This window comes from Labrus bergylta, chromosome 3 (assembly GCF_963930695.1).
Source record: "Labrus bergylta chromosome 3, fLabBer1.1, whole genome shotgun sequence".
NCBI classification, from domain to species: domain Eukaryota; kingdom Metazoa; phylum Chordata; class Actinopteri; order Labriformes; family Labridae; genus Labrus; species Labrus bergylta.
Genome location: NC_089197.1, coordinates 23398251 through 23420931, shown reverse-complemented (window position 1 = coordinate 23420931; position 22681 = coordinate 23398251). Strand labels below are relative to the sequence as shown.

Genomic DNA, 22681 nt, shown 5'->3' with positions numbered 1-22681 from the left:
AAGCCAACCAAGTGGTCAAAACAGAATATACTTACTGTAATTCTTCTCATCCTCCTCTTAGCATAACAATCTGTGATCATATTGTTGTTGTATGTTTACAAGTTGGTGGATGATCACTGTGACAGAAGCCCAAATTAGGCTTGATCCTTGTAATCCTATCAGCAGAGAATCAGGTGTTTGTAGGGTTGGATACACACTTTAAACATGAAGGGAAAAAAACACCATGAGGGCTTGCTTTTACAAGGACTTCCTAAAACAGAATCCAAGTAAAATAAATAAAAATAATAATGGCATTAATAATGATGTTAAGAAGAAAGAATGGAGAGCCAATGCTTACGTTTCTCAGACATCCTCAACCCAAGTGTAGAGCACTTTCAACAGGCATTTTATCACTTTAGATTAAACATATTGTTTTTATTTTCCATACAAAACATGTCATGTTCAAGGTTTGTGCTTAACTAAGCAGTCAAAGTAACAATCATTTCAATATCGCATGGATCATTTTGTAGTCAGATAGTGGATGCGTCATGCGTGTATGTCTGTGCACGTTAAGGTGAAGCATTTCTAATTTCATTGTAGATGAGGAGAAATAAAGGCTTTCTATTCTATTTCTAATACTTACTTCCTACACTCCATAGTACCCCTGCCCCATTGATGTTGTTCAAATACTCTCCAAACCATACTACATTAATAATAAATATAAATAATATGCTTACCTTTCTCTGATACCACTCTCAAGGCTTCTGCAAGATGAGCATCTTACGACAACCCTTGAAGCTGATCCACTGTCCCACACAAGTTAAGCCAGATCTGCTGTCACAACACTCACAACATGCCTTCAAAATGGGCTTTATTTTGTTAACATTGACAGGAACATCACTGACATTAAGTTTCCACCTGTTACATATGTCAACTGTACAGATGCAACAGAAAATAAAAGTCCCATCCTCCGTTCTGAGAATTCTCTCCCAGAGAACAAGGCTCCAGTCAGTTACAAGCTTCAGCAGTGCAGAAAAAAAGTTCACTCACACAGGAAGGTCTCCTGTCAGGATCCCTTTGACAGAGGAAACCACCACAGAGCAAAATGGGATCTGCCAGCTGGAACTGCATTTATAAAACCCTAATAAGTTTGTTAATACTCACAACAGAATCCATGAGTCAGTTGTGATGCAGGAAAACGATGTGTAATGCTGATGCCAACTTGTGCAGTTTGTTGATTTCATCTAATTATATGTGATATATAAAAAACTAATGCTTTGTCTCGATCCATAACATGATCTTTAGGCTTTATGTACTGTTTAATCAATCAAGGATAAATATTTTCTTAATGTTTTTATACATATATATTTGTATGTGGTTACCAAAGGTTCCAAGCCTTTTGTCCTCATCCTGTCCTTTAACTCTACACTGTTCAACATGTCACTATTAACATTCAGTAGTTGCTATGAGAGAGCGTAAACTACAATAACTCACTTCATTATACAGTGGAAGAGGACAAGCAGTACCCAGGTCAGTATAATCAGCCCCGATTCATTTTCTTAAAAAAAAAAGGACGACACAGGCGTTTGTAATATGATTAGAATATAATAAATAATAATATTTGATCACAATTTGTTGTTATGTGTTGTGTGGCTGGAAACATTGCATGTCACATCTTCATGGAAGGCAGCGAGAGTCAATACTTGCCTTGACTGGCAGAGAAAAAGGCTTTGTAAACATAAGATATAATTTAAATTTAGTCATTAGCAGGAGTCTTGAAAAAAAAAAAAAAACACTTAATGTGAAACATCATACTGTCCCTTATTAAAGGAAACAGCCAGACTTTTCCAGTATTTCACCTCGTTGACCCTTTGAATGCACAGAGTGCTCCACCAAACAGCTCTACAACAGGAGCCATTGTACAAGTCTCCCTTCATGCATTTATCTGGCATCTAACCTGCATTAGCAATGCAGAGCGTTCTTTACAGCTACAGAAAAGAAGCACATTTGTATTCTGTAACACAAAACTCTGATGTCTCCCAACCTACAAATTAGCACTCCCTCTGGCTTCCAATGTGAGAAAGAAAAAAAAGAAAAGAAGCAAAAACCTAAATGTTTCCTGATCGGTCCACTCGGGGATAGAGCAAAAAGTGCAGCATTGGTCGAGCGAGTATGCAGCAGAACGTGAGACTTTTACAATGGCTACATCTGTTTCTGCAAAACATGTACTGTATAGACAATGAAACAGCGTGATGGGAAATATGCAAACCAGTTCACAAAGAGCAGAATACTCTGGTCTTAATGCAAATGCACAGTAGGTTGACATCTATACTGTTGCTGTAACTACCTGGAGAAATCTATGCTACTAAGAGTTTTTACACAAGTTTTTAGAACAGTACACACATGTTGGATGAGGATTTTGTGCACTCCGTTGCTTCCTTAATGTGGCATTATGAAAAGCTCCCGACTTTTACAGTGATTAAGAATAGCACAACTCCTCTTTTCTTAAGGTAAATGAGGTGACCGAGGTCCTCCCACTAGCTCATTTTGTTTCTGTTGCACATGTCTGTTGGCGTGGCGAAGCGAATATACCCTCCCTCGCATCTTCTACCCCCTTCCTCCCTGAACAGGGAGTGAACCGTCATAAGGCCTATACCTTTGCTTCATCAGCCAACACAGATGCTCAGCTGTGAGACACAGGGAAGCTACATAGGACTATACATGAAGAACACAACACTTCAACTAATGCACAGTGCAAATAGGCTTCTCCCTCCCTTCTCTTCCATCTCTCCACCCTCTGAAGAGCAGGCATAGAGGAGAGGTGGAGTAGGGGGCTAACTCCAGACAGCACCCCTGCTAGCTGGCAGCCTTTCTTCTTTCAGTTTATTTTTCATTTTTGGTCTTTCTGGGAATCTCCTGCCGTGGGAGAAGGGGAGGTGGTGTGGCTGAGGGACAGGGATGGAGGGGTTGGGGGAGAGGAGGATTCTACTTGTACAGGCTCATGGTTGGGCTCTGGTACATGCACATGTAGGCGTCGCACAGCAGGCGTCGGGCCTGGCCCTGGATGCTCTTAGGATCCAGGGCGTGCAGCTCCTCCGGGGTCATTTTCAGGTAGGCCTCCACCTCCGGACAAGGAGACACCTGGGGGATGTTGAAACCATTCTGCCCTCCTGCAAAGACACACGAGCCATCATTCAAACGACATGTTTATTAATCAGCAAAGCCATATTCACAACATAATTCACAGCGTTTCCCATAAGTTACCAAAGGCAGATATGACTGTAGAGCTGTTTGAAATTCTTTCTGGTGTTGTTCAATGTTCCGACTTTAATCAAAACATTTTTACAAAAATCCCGCAATTAACATTTAGCTGATATTCAATTGGTTGATCAACATAAAATAATGACAAACTGTTGTGATGATTGAATGAGCACATTATTTTAACAAGCAATGATGCCAAACACTATATCAAGTAGTTCTTATAGTGACTTCAGGTTATTTCAAATGGCAGACCAATGGTTGACTAAATCCAGAAATGTGACTGATCAAACAATTACTCAACTAATAAAAGAAATCAGGAAATCATCTGTATAATCTTTTTGTGTATCTCAAATCATTGGGACATTGTATCTTTATATATGTATGTATTTCTTACTATAATACCATTTGTGGTACTGAAACAACTTCTCTGTACTTAAATTCAGGTCAAGGATCAGTTTGATGTCAAAACTATAACAGCCTTAAAAGACCATGACACCTACCATCACGGTCTGCCATGCTGTCGAAGAAGAGCCAGGCAGAATCTGCACTGCCGTACTTGACAAAGGCCACATAGTGACTGGTTTCAATGCACAGCACAGCGAACAGCTCCATCCTCTGGCGGGGATAACTGCCCTGCCGCCCCATCCCGTCTTGCAGCTCCTTAGGGACAGACAGTTTGCCGTGCCGATGAGTTTTCCTCCTCGGGTGGAGGTGGACCTAAATCAGTACAAGCAGGCCAACACTGCATCATAGACTGCTTATGGAATCGGTCTTTTAAGATGAAGTAATATCATTTAAACAATTGTCATACACATTCATATTTCAAGTCACAGTAAGAAAATATTGTATTTCCACATAGGGGTTTAGAAATAAGTTAATCTGTGTTTCGTTTCCAGTACAGAGTACTGCTAGATGAAAGGAACAGAACATGTCTAATAACCTACTTTGGAATCAACTCTCCTGCAACTGAACTTCTGCTCTGAAACAGTTTGATTCTTTTGGCTTTGGCGCCACCAAGTGGCCGGTTTAGACTTAGACTTTACAGCTACGTTTTTGTTGGACTGGTGTTGCAATAACGCCCTCTTTTGTTTACCTGTGTATTGCACTTTTCACAGAACTGTTTGATCTTGCCAGCTGTAATGTCCCCGTCCTCATAACAGTCTCGACACTCGTAGAGAGCCAGGCCTCCACAGATCCGACACTCCCTGGGTGCTGGATAATAAAAACATAAACCCTTTATTCTGGCTGACACAAAACATAAACATATAGTTCATCAAATATGTCAAGAGTAAGTTTGAAAACAAGAAAGTTACTTCATCTCAGCGGAGTATCAGTGACAGGGAGTATCAGGGATATCAAAAACAAATGTCACACAGATCTGAATCAAGTCTGATCAACAAAAAAACATCCAGAAAAAAAATATTAGCTTCAACTCACTGTCTTCAAGAAGGTCTGTGATGTCTAACTCTAGTGAGGGGAAAATCTTGTTGAACATTTTGAAGTCCTTGCCGAAGCGGGGCATTTGGATGATAAGGCAGGAGGGAGCCTGGGAAGGGTTATACAGGCAAAACAGAAAAAGAAAACTTATGTCAACAAGGCAGTATCAGCCAATCTCAGTGAACACAGGAACTGAGACCTATGGACGAAGGCTTCTTACAAAGCTTTAAGAGGGTACTGCATATCTAACAAATTACAGACAGTAACAGTTAAGACATATTTGTCGCTGTGGGGTTGATCCTTCTGGCAGTTGGTAAGAAAGACGGGACAGAAGAAGGCCCCTATTCCCATTTTCCCTAAGTCCCTATGCATGTCGATACTAAAACAATCAAAACTTCAGTAAGTGGGGGCGCTGGTGGCGCAGTGTTAAGTGCGCACGCCCCATATATGGAGGCTATAATCTTCCAAGCGGGTGGCTCCTTTCTCGCATCTCATTCCCCACTCTCTCTCTATCCACTGTCCTATCTCTCAATTGAAGGTACAAAAAGCCCCAAAAATAATCTTAAAAAAAAATATATAATTAATAATTAAAAATTGATCTTCAGCTTAGATTTTGGAAAGGAAATACGCATGTGCTGAGAAAAAAAAAGTACTTTTTGAATGATCAATATTCCCAAAAGAGAATTGTTACAAACATGTGAGGCTAGAGAAAGACCTGGTGTGTTTTCAGATCAAATAATTGATTCAAACTTTGTTTCCAAAGCCATATACCCTGAAGCCATTCAGAAGTATGTAGAGCTCTGTCTATACCTCTATTTACATTCTCCTGAGGACTGTTTCTGACTGTTCTATATAAAAATGCTACATTTACAACGGCCATTAATACCCAAAGATTTAAAGTGGCTTATATCCATAATCTAAAGATAACATTACAGTCGCATTACATGTTGCATTATGTTTCTGGAACACTTGATGAATGATTGCTGGCACAGATTGTAATCAGTACAATAGTAATTATTACTGAAATGTAACATGAAGGTGGGGTGCAAAACTTTGAGCATGGGGGTATTTTTGTAGCCTAAATTGGGTAGTTTGTATATTTCTACTGATATTATTTTAGTTTTTGTACACTGTGTTTGTTATTTGTGGATTTGCCACTATTCTCTATCCTATTCCTACTAAAATGTCCCCTCTTGGTATCAATGAACATCTTGTTTTGTATAATCCAGATCTATTTCAAAGATTTGTGTGGTAATCTGTAGTCTAGGAATTACAGTGCCAAACAAGCCTGAATCAAAATCACAAATCTTACTTATCAGTTCAGGCTAATGTTTTATAACAACAAGTTTAAACCAAATGAAATTCACCTCTGCAAACTTGAGGTCACTGTTGATGAAGGACCACTCCAGGAGCTGCTGGATGGTGGGAACTCCCACCTTGTCCTTTTTGTCCATGAAAATCTGGTAAAAGTAACAGTCCTGGACCTTCTGTCCTGCTGACCTGAAAAACACAAATACATTTCAAGCAAAGCTTTCCAATCTTAAAAAAAATTTAGGGCACTCTGACTGTGACTTTAACTATTGTATTTGAAGGAGCCCCTTTAGTACTAAAGTAATTTATAAATCAATACCTAACAAGGGCTTTTAATAAAATATAGACATCAGGAGGGATTCATTAAATGTGCTGGTAATTGTTAACAAGTTTCTCAAAAGCTTGTGTTATAAAAGCAGTATAAAGCAGACTGATCATCAGACAGTTTAAAATAAACGTTTAAATTAAACACTTTCTGAACATATGTATCGTGTCCCTGTTTAAGTTTAAAGACAGATTCAACAATGTTGTAGTTTTTCATCTCTGAGCTAGCTTCATGTTTCAGATTAGTCATGTTATATGTCAAGGTTTAAAGACTCCATTAATGCTTTGTTTCAGTGTGAATAACAGAATATGTCTTTTTTTTTTTAACTATAGAGCTACTATGGAAAACAAACTGCTACATAATACAAAAAGTAAACTGAATGATGACAACTAGCTGTCAGAATCTTTAATTCTACTCACTGATGAACCAAAGGTCCTTAAACATGACGAGAGGGGGAGTTTTATAATGTGACCAAAAAACTTGACAGTTCAACCACACTATCTACCATTACATCTCAAATGTAAGCACTGTTGCAGAAGTGAAACCTGGTGTGTCTGTGCCAATCTACATGTTGCAGATTTAGAGAAGGTCGGATACAATTTGAAGTTCAATAGTCATGTGCTTTGAGTCACATTTCCGTTGTCTGGTAAACAAATCAATAAGAGACATGTACCGATAAATCACACCCACATGTCATGCTTGAGGTTTGTGAAGGTAAAGTAATAACTCTAACTATTCCAGCCACATCTTCTGCTCGGCAAAGAAAAGCTACTAGAAAATCACAAGATGTCAATGTTACAGTTTCAGTACAAACAATGGTGTGCTTATATCTCCTTAGATGAAGCCACAGATGCAGGTGAGTTATGACTCACCTTAGCTTGAGCAAAGGGTCCACCCTTAGAATGTGATGAAAAAGGATATTAAGGAACTCCTCAGGATCTGCATAACAAATGTGCGTCCATGAGATGGGAGGTAGCTTTTCATTATGAATGATAATCACACACAGGCACAATAACTGCAGTAAAGTTCATAGCAACAATGTGTAAAACATCTTCAAGTTGCTGATTCCTTTTGTTTTTCATGACTTGCAGTGGCACATACAGTAATACTTCACACTTCCTATAGACTTGGTTGTGTACTTAAAATGTTTAACTTAAAAAATCAATAACTCTCACTTCAAAAAATTAGATACGTTGAGACGATGTGGAATAGAAAAAAAGGTTTAAAAAAAAAAGTCAAAACTGAGAACAGTCAAACATTTACAAGTCATTGTTGAAAGACAAATAGTTTATCCCTCTCATTATCCTACCTTTTTCTTCAGAGGTAAATCCAGAGGCAGCTTCTACTTTCTCCAGTATTCTCCTTAACTTCATCACTTTGGTGGCACAAACATACCCATGTCTACAGGACAAAGAAGAAGAAAATAAATACATGTCTTATGCTACATTCAGGGTTTAAGGAAGTGAATTATGAACTCAGATTATGGTATGCTGGGTCTGATTTTTAATGATCTGTAGCCAAACCATGTTTTAGCTCCTATTCAAACTTGAAAAAGAACATGCTTTGTGAAAAGCTTTGAGCTTTCTGTAAAGGTGATGATATCACTGGGTTAAAACCTGACAATATGAATAAATGTGATAAGCCAAGAGATGGCTGCACTGTGTGAAGTGAAACCTGTCTGACTTACATGCGCAGTGGGTTGACTATCTCGGTGCGTAACAGCTCTTGGGTCTCTCTGTAATACTCCACATCAGTCTTTGAGCGGGGTCTCAGTAAAACCGTGTCCAGTACAGAGCTGAAGGAGAAAAGACTGCAGAACAGAGAATACAATCAGGGGAATACCATTAGGATGTGTCATCATGTGTCTTTTCTTCACGTCATGAACTTTTTGAAGTTGCATTTGTGTTCTTTGTGTAGTTAATTAAGACAATTTTTTCAATGGAAAGCCCTTGGCCTGGATTTTCTGTTGAATACTTTTTTTTAATACAATATTTTTTAAAGGTAAATTTAAACCAAATTGTAAAACTCCACACTGATCAAACTGTAATCAAAGCGTTTACTGTTCTTTAGAGAAGTAAAGTCGTTTTTTTAATGGCCCTTTGGCAGAGTTGGCAGAAACAATAGATCCACTATCCACCAGCCTGCTCACGGCAGGAGTACAACCTGCCAGTGGGCAAAGTCACAACAGTTTACTAACAAGCTTCTGCCTCTGGGCAAACACAGCGCTGCTCGCTGAGGAAGCCCCATGCAGCCAATCAATGTAACTAAAGTCTAAAGTTAATCAAACATAGCATAAACTGCAACTAAGACTAAAAGAGTACCCACCAGAAGAGGGTGGAATCCAAGTAGCAGGAGTTGTAATGACCCTGGATGCCTTTCTTCTTTCCCACCATGACATCCAGACCGTCATTTTCTGTGCGGGGAGGAGTGTTTTCATGTACTACCTCACTAAGGTAACCCCCAAAAGCTGTGAAAACACCAACAGAAAAAGCACTAACACAAAGTCGTTGAGACAATGGTGATTTTTGTTACTGTAATAAATCCTTCCTTCTTCTGACTCACCGATGGAGTTGCATCGTTCAATGGGGTTGGACGAGTGATGCAGGGACGGAAAGCGGGAGTCAGGCCGGCAGCACTTGAGCTTCACAAACAGAGCTTTTTTGGGTGGGCAGGTGAAGTATCGAGTACCTTTAAAGGTGCCGTCAGTGCAACCAGGGCACTCTTCCTCCTGAAAGAGAGTCAAATGGTATAATAGAATGATTGTCCAGTACTGCATGTTTGTACAAAAATTATTTGACCTGTTCTTGTACTTAAACCTGACTTAGTAGATATTTAACTTTCTTTCTTCATTATTTGTCAGACCTTCTACTAACACTGCTTCATGTTCAAACAAGCAATTGATATTAAAAATACAATGATGGGGTTATGTTTTAAAGGAAAAGTTCAACATTTTCTTAACACATGAAATGGTTTTTTGGTGGTCAAAGTGACTTCCTCATATCTTATCTTCACTATGAGGTTGCTAGGAAACAAGAAGAGAAACCAGGGTGTGACAGTGCCATGTTAGAAAACACTACGGCAGAAAATCTCCGGTGAAAACAACTGTTATTCAAAGATTTACATTTGTGTTTTTATTTAGCTACAGGGACATTTTTATTACAAATGGAAAAAGCCAGGCTCACTGACCCAACTTAACCAAGTCTTTATATAAAGCATAAATTACTGACCTCAGTGAAAGTAGTTCAGATATTGATGTCTGACTTTCAGCATGAATGTCAATAAGAAAATTTGCTTATGAATTTGTTTTAACCAACACAGAAACATGTTAGCAGAATAATAAACTATTCATCAATGATAATTTCCTATAAAGCCATTTAAAGCTCCTGTTTGAAATTGGTTATGAAACATACTGAAATGAATACTGATGTCTCAGTAAGAAGATGGATTATTTTTATGTTCATTTTAATGCCCATAACTGTTGCTCTTTGCTAATTTTCACTATAAGATTCACAGTGAACAATGTGTTCACTGTGAAAACAAGAACAAGAACCTACAGGACAAGATGAACGAGATTAGATGAACCACATGCAAAACACAACATGAAATTAAACTTCCTCACAGTAGCTTTAAGCAAGGGGGGTGAGACAACTTTTGTGTGGATGAGCTTGTGTTGATAGAGGATTTTTTTTTTTTTTCCTCTGTAACTCATAATGTAACCTAAATGACGTTGCTGTGTTTTCTCACCAGCTCCAGCCCCGCCAAAGGCTCCAGCAGGCCAGGAGGTAGACCGACCCAGCGAATGACTCCACACAGAGGGGGGTTCTCCTTTACCTCTACCAGTGAGCCCACCTCAAGGCCAGGCTGTCCACGAGGAGGCGTGGGAGGCTGTGGTGAGAGAGGAGCAGCAGGTGACGAGGGCTCAGGCTGCTCTCCCATCACCGACTGGACTGAGAGAGAGAGGGGCCCATGACTCATGCTGTCGATGGGCCCGGGCTTTCGGTTCAGGCTGAACGGCAAAGAGTGGAACTTGTTGTCACTGGACAACGAGGCAGGGGGCGGGGCTCTGGAGGGTGGGGAGGATTGGTTGAAGTCAGGGGGCGTGTCAGTAAGGGACTTTGCGGGGTCCTCCCCAACTGCAGGAGAGAAGCCAGAAAAAAACAAAACATAATTCAAGATCCAATTTTTACAATGATATTACGCATGCTGTCTTTATTACAGAGATATCAGTGTATAAGAGTGAATTAACACCAAACTGAATTTCCTGTGCAATGTGAGCACTTCAAACACTGGAGGCAAGAAAAGAAGGGAGGAAAGAAAGGAACCTGCACAATGGCTTAGAAAAGGTAGACAGTACTCATCATCTAAATTAGTGAAGCTGTTTAAGCCATTTTACTTCAATGACATCAGAAGGTCAAGGTATTTTTGGCAGTCTGAAAGCCCTGCATTTGAGTATTATTGGTAGTAAAGACTAATGTGCATTTGTCATAATTTTCTTTCCAATACACTGAAAAAAAACCTTTTTCTGGGTATACTTCATATCTGGCACATTGTGACTGTAATGTGACAACAGCTGACATTTGAAACTTTTCTGAGGCTTAACAATATGTAGAAAATGAAAAGCAGTCGTCTCTACAATGTTAATGTATTTAAAAAAAAAACAACCTCCCCTGCTTATCATGTTGGAGGGACTGGTCCATGATTTAGATCAGGGGTCTACTTGAAGGTACAGCACGGTATTAGAATAGAGTGTGTATTGGTGTCAAATTGCTAAAAAAATGATTCCAGAGCACTTAAATGCAAAAATAACAATAATAATAATAACAATAATAATGAGGAAGGAGAAAAAAAGTCACCACCCAATTCAAGTTTTGGGGTCAAAGGTCTGAATGCACTGATTTGAGAAACGAGTGTTCAGATTTCTTTTCCATCTGATTTGTTTTGTGATCAACTTCACTAAAAGGTATGAGATAAAACAACTTTCCGGTATTAACCATGAGCACTTCATTTAGTTTATCTACAGAATCAAATTAACCATTTTCAGAGATTTCATCAGTCACAGACCACAGGTGCTGAGTTGACAAAAAAAAAAACACATTTCAAAACTCTAAATACCTCCTTATAAATCATGTGTTCGTTAAAGGGGGGTGCCACCCATCTAAGAATTCACACAAGAATACTGTGTATCATGGTGAACACTCTTTGCTAAGGCTAATCATTTTAGGATGTCACTGCCATTCAAATTCTGAAGAGGTTTCACATTACTGTGAAGGTTTCAGGAGCAGAGAAACATTAAAACCAGGACTCCCTTGAAAAACAGGTTTTTAATCTCAATGGGACTTTCATGGATAAATAAAGGTTAAAAAAATAAAAATAAAAATAAAAAGCGGAAAACTGGAACTTTACAATTCAGCCTTTACAGAAGTGACAGGTCAGACTGTAACCAGACACAGTCAGGGGAATGCTTTCCTGCTTCTATTCATGTGAGATTACAGACAACATATTGAATCTTTTAGTAAATAGACATCAACCTCACAACATTTTTTTTTCAGGAACACATATTTTTCATTATATTTTGTGAATTTCAACACAAATTATAAATGAATCTTTCAATTCTCATATCCTGTTGTTATTAATCGTGCAACTCCTAGCTTTAAAGAGCTTAGGAAAGACAGGGTGAATTCTTAAAAAGGTGGCATTCACCTTTAAGTGTATTAATCACACTTGAACTCCACCTAAACTGAGAGAACTGGAGGCGTTTGGAGTCAGGAGTTTTGATGGCGTTGCGACAGAAACAAAACCACCGTAATAGAAAAAAAGAAAAAAAACCACAAAGTGGAAAGTGGCCCTGAGAAACATAAAAATGATTACACATTCACAGGATGAGTACGCAGTTGTGAATAAGCTGTCAGCCTTTTACAACTGACCTCTCTTAATGTCTGCATGAATTCTGAAATACTATTGCAGTCATTCAAACAATCAGGTTTAACTAGTATAATCTAAATTTCAAAGCTTGACCATGCTAGTCGTGGTTACAAATTAAACATTATTTCAAGTGTGATCATTAACAGAATAATGCATTAATATAAAGAAGGAACAAAATGGTTGTAATAGGATTTATAAGACCAATAAATGCTTCACAACTGACTTGTATTGGTGATGTTATGTGCATGTCACTTCTCTAATAAAAAAAGAAATAAGCTTGTGTCCCAAAAGAAGAAATACAAAACAATGAGCCCATGTGCTGACTGAATCAATCAGTCCTGACAAAAAAAGGCTTTTACTAAAGCTTTGCCCTGCAAATTGTATTCCACAGTATGCATCTGTTGCATTAACTGTGTGTGCAGCCGTGAATTGACAATAGCCAGGTAAGATGTTATTTGCAGCACTGAGCATTATTAAAAGCCTTAGGGCGACACCAACGAGTCCATGCAGGTGGAATTTGACACTAAAATGGTGATGAAGGACGAGAATAGTGGAGAGGTCTTTACAGCAAGCTACTGCAACAAACCACAGAAGTTTCTTTGTCTGCACAACATGTTTGAGCCACATTTCTACTGAAGTCTACAGAATTACAACTAATTGTGTCGTCCTCTTAATGCAGAATTTAAGGGGCTTTTTGTCCCTGAATACTGGAACTACAGCTGAATTTCTAAAAACAGAAAATGTATTTAGATTAGAAGTCAATTTCTCTCTAACTTCTTGAAAAAAGGAAGACAAAAAAGTTTAATTGCAAAAAAAATCTGGATTTATTTAAGTGTATTTTAATTATGAGGCACAATATCAGAATCGTGATAAACAGATTCACAATGGGGTTTTTTTTTTTTTAAGCTTTTTTGTGATCTATATTAAATAAAAAATACATTCCACCAACACAAATGTATCGAAAACACCAACTGTGATAGAAGCTAATCCCTTCTGTTTTTGTCATGGTCTATTTTTATATTACACACCTACAGAAGAAGAAAAACAAATCACACACTTTCTATAAACAAAGTGTAAACACCTATGTTGTGTATGTGATGAGCTTTACATCCATTACATCCACACAAGTTTAAGATGGCCTGTTTCACAATGAAAAACACACAATACTTTGAAGGGAGCAAGTCATAAAGAATCCCTGCTTTAGTCTAATATACATCTACACTTGAACTCCCGTGTAACTTGCTGGAAACTATTTCTGTTCAAGGATCAGATCAGTTGTGTTGGTGCTATTTCTTATATTAGCCAGCGTGGTGAAGACAGCTGAATGCTGCTGTTTCAGCATCAAAGCTCTGTTCAGTGGTTTCTAAAATCATATTAGAAAACTCCCTGATGTACTACTGGACAAATAACAGCAGTAGATGAAACGACTTCATACAACTATGAAATATTGTGCCTCATAATGATACCTTATAATAGATTAGAATCACAGTAGAACTAATGTGATGTAACTAGTTTATCAGTTAGAGGATAACACTCGTGTGTCGTAATAATAAGACACTTCATGTCACGTCTGTTTTAACATTTTATAACTAACATGACATTTGTGACTTTTCACAGGTGGGAGAAATGTGTTCTCATACATGAGTTAATGTATAAAATTTGGGCTCACCAAACTTGATTGTATGTTACCTTCAGAGGAGAAACCCACAGTACCATAGTGTAAAAAAGCTGGCCAAGAGGGAACAGAACCCCTGATCCTGCCAATGTCAGTAAATAAAAACTATACAGCCCCTATAAAAGTGTGCCTTAGCAAAACAGATTAGTGTGTGGCTTGTTGTAGACAGGAGCTTGCCGGTAAGATGGTTGACATCCCGTAATTACCCGCGTTTTACCTTCATCAATGTACCATGTGCTTTTGGATTTGGACTGGGCTGGGGGGTCAACAGAGCTGCCATTTAAAGTATAGTAAAAGTCAGACTTGCTTCTACTGCCGCACTGATGATCTAGTCCTGGAAATAACAAAATACATGAAAAAAAAACAGAGAGATAAGCAGAATGTGTGCGTGTGTGCATGTTTTGTCCCTTATTTCACCAACAGACCAAGTGAGGACTAAAAGGGAACAAATGATAAGTACAAGCTCAAATGATACGCAATAGTAGTCTCATTGAAAAACTTAAAAGACATAAAAGAATTCAGAGTACCAACAACATATTCCATTTACATTGAATCAATGCAGCTGTGAAAGGAATAAAACATAACCTCTGTTGTTATTATTATCTTTGTAAAGGGGCTTTCCACCAACAGAGTTTAACTCATCAATTTGACTGCCAAAATCACTACGAGCTTGACCTGAGCTGGTTCACTCGGGGGCTCTCGAAAACAAACAAAAGTTTTGTTTCAGGAAATGACCCCAGCAACAGCTAGAACTGTAGAATTAGATATAGTGAAACCAGAACCACTATCAGACAATTTGGATGGAAGGCCCCCTTTAAGAATCATCCTCACCACACGGTTTGTATCATGGCAGCAGTGCAGTACCTTTGCTCTTTGGTTTGCTTTGGCCAGAGGACGACTTGTCACTGCTGGTAGCTCTGGGGGCAAAACTGTGCTTTTGCAGCCTTTGGTCCTGCATCGAAAGCTCTGCACAGCCCAGAAATACATCCACGTTAGAGGCACAACACCCCTTTTTGCATTTTAAAGTAACAAGCGCTAAATGTCTTCCACAACCCACTTTCAATGCATGCTGAAAATTGACTCTCCGTCAGTATGATTTATAATTTCTTTCCCACGAGGTTTAACAGAATAAGACATTTCAAGGCATACAGTTTGATACTGAATTTAATAGCTAATTAACCAACCTTAAATTGTTAACTCTATTTGATATCACTTTCCACACAAGGGTGCAACATCACAAGCATGACAAATTAGGAAATGATGAATAACTTGGTTTAGTTTTGTGACGGATAAAGTAGCTCCACTATGCCACAATGTATGCTCATGTTTCCTTTTATGAGAAACGACAAATCTGAAAATGACAATATTCCCAATGTTCCACATATTCCAGATGCATGCTGAATAGTAAGTGGCAGCAGTGGCACACACAAACAAATCAATTTGCCAATGTTGAGAACAAAGAGCCTGAGTATGTCACTTGACTTTCAAAAACAAGTGAGCCATTGACACAAAAGGCTCTCTGTTTCCCGCTGCAAGCAAAACACAAACTCGGGACGCCCAGAAAGAGCTCAGAGCTGCTCCGAGAGGGACAGCTAAACATTTTTAGCAAACACACATACTAGCTGACTCACCTGGCATTATGTCACAGATGGGGACGAGTCGGGTGTGCTCCAAACTGGCAAAATTACACAGCAACTTCCCATCGAACACACCATCCCAGTCCCCGATAGGATTGTCCTGAAAGAGTTGGACACATGAGAACCTTAGGAACCTTCCAGGTGTTGTTCATCTCTGAGAAAGTGATTAAGGTGGTCACAACGTTTTCTTTTTCTTCTCTCTTCTTGAGGATTGTCGATTAGCTTTTTCTTAAAATGATGTTTAAGCCTAAACCTCTGTTTTGTGTCTCATCTGAATCCAAACTGCTCAGCTCATCTTCTTTAGATAAACCACAGATCTTCCATCTCCAATCCTTCCCCCTGAAAGCTCTACATTCTGTGTGAGACAACCACACTATTCTTTTTTCGTATGAATTCAGGATTTCTGCCCAGGCAGGATAATCTGAGATAAGTGTGTAGCCACTGCCACTAGCTAGAGAAGGCAGGGCGAGGCTGGACGCAGAGTGAGGCAGAGCAGTGGGCTCCCCTCAGCTGCTTGCTGGACCCTTGCCACGCTGTTGGGTCATACAGCGCTAAGTCTTTACCTCACTCCCCGCGTGACTGCCTTGCCTTTGTGTGGGTGGCTCAGATGCACAGAGTGGGTGCTGCTGCTGCTGTTGGTGCTGCTGCTAACGATCAGCAGTCAAATGCCTCAGTTATGTGTTTCCATCTCTCTCTACAATAGACTACAATACAACTCCCGCCTGACAACAGTAGTCATAGATACAAGCAAAAGTGATCCCAGGCAACAAGACTTTTTTTCCTCATACAGACTGAGGGAGGAAGAAAAACAAAAACACATGCTAGTCTTGATTAAAACCTGAGACAAGTACTCTGGAAATGTGACATAAAAACGGAAATGTCTAACTTTCTGCACATTGCTGCCCTCTACAGAAGCGGAGCGTCCCTATGCACATATCATCTCACTTCATTAAAAGCAGCCATCTCATCTGAAACTCACATCGACTGCAAATCAAAATACTGAAAATCTGATGGTATTAAACACCAATTAGGAATTGGGCTGACTTTACTAAACAGAAGATATTTTCCTTTGCATTGTAATAGATCCTTAGCCAGGGAACTGGTACCCAAAGCACTGAAACTAAATGGTCGGGCACAGATAGATTTCATCTACTTTAAAGGGAGAACTATGGAGGTTTGGTGGTGAAATTTGAAAGTTGGAGAAGTGAAACAATTCTATGCTATATTTTCTGAACTGAATACACAAACTTTACTAAAGAAAAATTGTGTCCCTGAAACACTGTATAGTGCTTAAAATCTACCAGGAAAATTACGGTTTCACTGTGGCCCTCCACCATAACTTCTCGCGTAGCATTTTTATCTACAAACAGTGTTACAGGGACCAAATTTTACTCAGAGGACATTGTGCATTGAGTTAAGAACATACCACTGAATTTGTACACTTCTCCAACTTTCAAATTTCTCCACCAAAACTACATAATGCACCTTTAAGCTAGCTTAATTTTAAAAAGAAGCAACAATCCATGTTGTTTTTGGTGACTTCTCTAGACAGTGAAGCACCTTCTCAGATTTGCTAAATCGCCCCTCTCACCCACTTCTTATTTGGCAAATAACAAAACTGTACATCCCAGCCAACATGTGATGAAATCATTAGGTATTTTGGGCTTGACACATGCATGTACTTGTGATGTAATAACAACAGTGTCTCTAAAAATGTTTAATTTTGATCAAAGAAAAGGTTTTCTTCCTGACTACACGAGGAAACAGCCCCAGCCTATGACTGGGCTACATTTAGTGCCATTTACTCTCCTAAGTGATGGCCAATAATTGCACCTCCATTCAATTTCCTGATATCTGTGGTCATCTGTACTGTGTTTTAATGCCTCCACACACTAAATAGGTGGCCAATGTTTATTAAGAGCTGTAGGACAACTCAGCAGCAAGCTGCAGAGGCTCCAGGAGGTTACTGATCCCTACCGAGAAAAAGTGCTCCACATAAACAGCAATTTGTTATTTTTAAACTTCAGGTTGTGCCCGGATAAAACCAACAAGATACAACAGATTAACTAGTGAGATTTACAGATGCTAGTGTTACCTTTAGATAGAGCCATGCTAGCTGTTTCTCTGTTTCTTTATGCTAAGATTAGAAATAAGAAAAGCCAGCAGCTCACCAAAGCTTTTTTTTTAATATTTAACACTTAGACATAGAGAAATTGTATCAACCTTCTCATCTTATCCATGGCAGGGAATCACATTCCAAAAAAAGTTGGACAAGTCCAATTTTTGGAGAGAAAGATGACTTATATCTTTCTGTTCAAATGACTGAGAGCAGCAGATGGTCCTAAATTCTGTGCTTTTGGATGTAGTTTTCTTGCAGTCAATTAATCTGTAGATTGTTTAAACAATAGCTTTATTAACTGTCTAATCTGTATGATATACCTTGAAAAACCAAGAGGTCCTCAAGTTATGATTTTATGAAATAGAAAAGTAAGTCGAGAGTGTTGGATTGTTGCTTCTTTTTCGTCAATTAACTTATAAATGAATCAACAAATCAGTTCAGGATTGCACGTGTCTAGCAATACAGTGGTGGGTACAATAAATGTAGCCCTTTAGACCCTACCATGTCGACTCCCACATAGTAGCCGAGGCTCTCATTTCCCGGCAGCAGGTCACAATAAATGATGGTGCCTCTCTCTGGTCCGTCCCTGGTCTGTACAAGGACCCTGGAGTTGATTTCCAAAGGAGGGTAGTCCTGGTCATCTTCCACCAAATTAACGTGGTCCACCTCCAACTCGCCTAAGGCTTCGTCATCTTCATCCTCCCAGAGTTCAAGTTTGTCCAGGGCCACGAACACGCCGCACTCTTCCTCACAGCGAAAAAGTTGGCGCCCCTGGTAGGAGCCCTCAGTGAAGCCCTGGCCTCGACCTTCCTCCTGGTGGGACGAAGTAAAGGGAATATGAAAAGAGGAGTGTAGAGAGTGAGTCAGAATAGAAGAGAAGGGATGGGCAACTTATTGTCATAACAAATAGGGCATGTAGCCAGGCTGCTTGTTCAGCATTCATCAGAGGAGGGAAGTGAACCTCATAGAGCTGTGAGAGCATTTGATCCATTACTGCAGCAGATATTAGACTTGACTAAGCGCGATGATAAATACATTCCTTCAAATGTGTAAGTACAGATACTGTTGTACTAATGTACTCTAACAAACAATACTGAGAGTCTGAAACATGTTTTTGTTGTTCTATCTCACGCACTTTGATTTTTTTTAAAAAGGGTTAAATTGAAGTACTTCTATAATATTACTGGCATCTAGTAGCAAAAAAACTGAAATCTTTATTTGGTAAAGGACATAAATCAGACTGAATATTTGAGCTCCATCCACCTACTCAAGAAGACAACAGCTGGACTCAGTAGAATAAAATCATTGTTCTGCAATAACCAACCCATTATACCGTACTGTACACAGAGTGCATCATAAATGGCCTGATGAATAATAAGATGAATCATTGTGATTGAAGAAACAGCTAAGACAGAAGTTTAAATATTGTAATTATCTATCTCATCGTTTACCTCGAGGCAAACATGGCAGCTTTGTTTAAGCCTTTCATAAACAAACTTTAGTTCACAGGCTCTATCTTACAAATTTGAGGGAAAGACAGAAAGTTTGTGGGGGAAACAAAAACAGAACTTTTCTCCCAGCTTTGGAAGAAACGCCTTTTGCTTTGCAGAAACAGCTCAAAACAGTCAAGATGGTAGCTCAACAACAGAAAGCAAAAAGGCTTACTTGAACAGGCAAGACATGTTTATTTGTTAACAGTCAGGATCTGGAAAAGTATTTGTATTTCAGCACAAATATTTACTTTCATTTTAACTGCCATGAGAGCTTTCACTTATTACGGCCAATGGTAGCAGACATAGTAGTATTTCTTGTCCTAACTGATAAGAGACCACAAGTGTAGTATGTTTTTATTTATGGACTGTTGGTCTGCTCAATTTAAATGATTTTGGTACAATTGAGAAATGTGACTTAGTTCAAGCATCATCACTTGGTTTCAGAATGCTCTGAAGAACCTGTTTGTGGTTTCAGTGAACTGAAAGTAACATGTACAAACCACGTAGGACAAAGTGTCCTTTCTTATATGACGTTTATTATGACTCCTGCAATTATCAAACTAACCATGTAACTCTCTCAATGAAATAAAGAAAGAAAGAAAGAAGCACAGAAGTTCTCACCAGCAGCTCGACTCCAAACCAGATTCCAGACAGGGCTCTGTCAGGGAGCAGTGAGCCTTTGAAGCGGACCACACCAGGTAAAGGTTCATCCCCTGAGCGCAGCTGCACGCGCACCTTGGAACCACAGTCAATATCACTGACGCGCTCTAGTCGTGATTTGTTGCAGAGCAGGGCGTATCGCTCCTCACAGTTGGTGATGGGGAACAGCAGCTCAGCCAGTTTCTCATCCAGCTCCAGGACGTCCCGCTCATCCAGGCTCAGCACTACGTTGGTCTGGTCCAGGATGCGTAGACTCTTCTTACCCTTGCAGGGGGGTAATGTTCGTCCCAGACTGTTACGTTCCTGGCAGGCCTGACCAAGACTACCACGGGGGATCCTCAGGGTCTTCTGGGGAGGCTTCTCCACTGTACACTCCTTTATGACCATATAGAAGCGCCAGTCCTCCCTGAATCCCCCACTGGGCTTCTCCTGGCTCCACAGAACAGAGCTCATGGCTGCATGCTAGGCAGGAGGTCCAACATCAAGACGGGCTTGACCTCTGGTCTGTGGAGACAATAACATATGGCAAGCATTAAAAAATGAATTAAAGGGCAATAAGAAACATTCACATTGAATTATGGTTGTTGCTGTTATTGTTGCAGCTGAAGTTATCAGTGGTTTGAAAAAGAACAAAAGTCCATCAATAAATAAAATAATTAATCACGCAAAATTCAAATACAGATTTATGGTAGCTCTGAACCCCATTGGTGAAAAAAAAATACAGAATTTCATCAGGGCAAGTGCATATCTCACTCATATACAGATTGAAAGCAAGTAACAAGTCAGGCACACTACATGCCTGTTCTGTCTAAAAGTAGACACTGGCCTAAACAATTGGAGATAATTTCATTAATCAGTTGTAAAGGGATTTCCAAAGAGCCATATTCAAATAAGAAACTGCATAGCATGATAGAATATTTGGTAAGACAGCGTTTGATTTCATTAAGGTGACAATCTGATGTGGGAAATCAGATGGAATACAGCAAAGCAACTTCACATCTTATCAGTCTGATTACTGAAGTGTGCTTGGTGGCGTGAAATCTAATAGCTCAGCTTTGTTTAGTCCCCCTCTCTTCTGCCCAGTCATCCCTGTGCAGCCCCCCTGTTCAGAGAAGGACCTCGTCATGAGACAATATGCTTATTTACTTGATTTGAATATTCTATAAATAGATGTTGAGCAGGCAGCTGACTGAAAGAATCAGATAGGAGACTTTTGGATTTCCCCTGATGACACCTCAGATTTGATGATGATCAAGCACACCAGCACAGTCAAGAGCACGTTCACGCCAAATTCATCATTTACTTCAACCGAAGAGGCTGTTCTAAGATTACCTCTGTGGGTATTTCTGATTTCAACACTGTCAGTGTAAAAGCATAATCGCAGGATCTTTTTGACATTAGCTCAAGCCGGCTGAGAAATAACAGAAAATGAAAAGCATGAACCATCTGATCTGACATACATCACATGTTCTTTATGGGAACGACCACACACATTGTTACAGCTTTGTTTAAATCGCTGACACTAACATTATTACTCGTTATCAGTAACATTATTACTGGTTATCAGTAACATTATTACTGGTTATCAGTAACATTATTACTCGTTATCAGTAACATTTCCCTGACAACCACAGCAGCGGGGTGTCATCACCAGGCACGAGCTGTCAGTCACAGGCCCTTTAAGGGAGGGAAGTAGCTAACGTACCGTCAGCTAAAACCAAACAAATAGTCGTACACGTTAAATACCTCCGACATAAACACCTTACCTTTGATAAGCGTCAATTCAGGGAGAGGCCACGAGTGACTGTCATTTCAAATATCCATCTCAATTGGACCCAGGCCTCTGAATACAAGCTTAGTTCCTCCCGTATTAACCTCTGATTAGCTAAATGGCTAGCTAATGCTAGCGTCCAAACCAGCCAGTATCACGCTTAAGTTAGCCTGACGAGCTGAACGATAGCCGCAGGCTGGCAGAGGACTGCCATCCTCTTCAGTGAACTATCAGCATTTATAGAAATTATTTCTCCGAGGAAAATACCTGAAAAAATTCAGTGTATCGCTACAGTTATGAGATCTATATTATTTACAGGAGACGACCTCACGGAAGTAAATGTATGACGTAATAATACTCTGCGTTAGGCATTGGTCCGGCTCTTTCTTCTCAAGCTGTGATTGGCTGTTCACTGTGTTTGTCACCAAGTCCCCATCCCGTGGGGCTTTCCCATGAATGGCAGATATCTATGCAGTACGCATAGTTTGGTTGAAGTGCAGCATTCAGGGAATGATTTACTTAAGGTAATAATTTATATTAATTATTGATTATAAGCAACATCAAAAAAATCCATTATAAAAAAAATCAAAATAAGTATTTTTACAATTCTTTTCATAAGAGAACCTAAAGTTTGTAGACCCAGTTCTCCAAATATGATCAATAGGCGTCTTTTCGGTTGTCATAACCAATATGTGTTATAGACTATATTATTGGATTTTTCTTTAGTTAAAAAAACATATTATGTAAAAAGTTTTTAAATCTTTCAGTTGGCTGAGGCAGCCGTATGTACCCTGCTTTACATACTGGTTGATGTATAATAAATACATGTGGCACAATCTGCTTTGGATTTCATTTTTTACCAGAGGTATATGATCATCATAGCTATCAAATACATGTATATGTCCTTGACTTTGAACTACTGTAACAACACAATATATCTTATCTTTCCTCTAGTATGTTGTGAAAAATAGATACCCTATCAAGTTACAAAATCTGAAATACTCAAGAAGAGTAAAAATATCTTTAAATTGCACTAAATTAAACTATTAAATTGATTCCACTTTTCATGTTTTTTTTAAATTAATGTTGGG

The 22681-nt window shown here is 39.2% G+C and overlaps 1 protein-coding gene across 4 annotated transcripts; it reads right to left on the bottom strand.

The window, feature by feature from the left end:
- Positions 1-833: 833 nt before the first annotated feature.
- Positions 834-21929, bottom strand: cyld (cylindromatosis (turban tumor syndrome)). 4 transcript variants are annotated; one of them, XM_020661301.3, is made up of 17 exons: positions 21586-21929; positions 19781-20323; positions 18168-18479; positions 15542-15647; positions 14775-14876; positions 14128-14244; positions 10058-10446; positions 8876-9041; positions 8639-8780; positions 8001-8123; positions 7623-7714; positions 7186-7252; positions 6045-6177; positions 4678-4786; positions 4334-4452; positions 3741-3957; positions 834-3149 (listed from the first exon to the last, which is right to left on the bottom strand). In XM_020661301.3, exons 2-17 carry the CDS (start codon positions 20270-20272, stop codon positions 2965-2967), a joined length of 2871 nt encoding a protein of 956 aa, XP_020516957.1. In that variant the 5' UTR covers positions 20273-20323; positions 21586-21929; the 3' UTR covers positions 834-2964. The 4 variants fall into 4 exon arrangements, with proteins under 4 accessions (XP_020516957.1, XP_020516970.1, XP_020516964.1 ...); XM_020661314.3 differs by lacking the exon at positions 14128-14244; XM_020661308.3 differs by lacking the exon at positions 14775-14876.
- Positions 21930-22681: the final 752 nt, after the last annotated feature.

Excerpts from the sequence above, each read along its gene's own strand:
- cyld (XM_020661301.3), bottom strand. The coding sequence starts at position 20,272 with ATGAGCTCTGTTCTGTGGAGCCAGGAGAAGCCCAGTGGGGGATTCAGG. Across the intron at positions 18,480-19,780 it reads GGTTTGGAGTCGAGCTGCTG|GAGGAAGGTCGAGGCCAGGG; the intron begins GTGAGAACTTCT and ends TCGTCCCACCAG. Across the intron at positions 3,150-3,740 it reads CAGCATGGCAGACCGTGATG|GAGGGCAGAATGGTTTCAAC; the intron begins GTAGGTGTCATG and ends GTGTCTTTGCAG.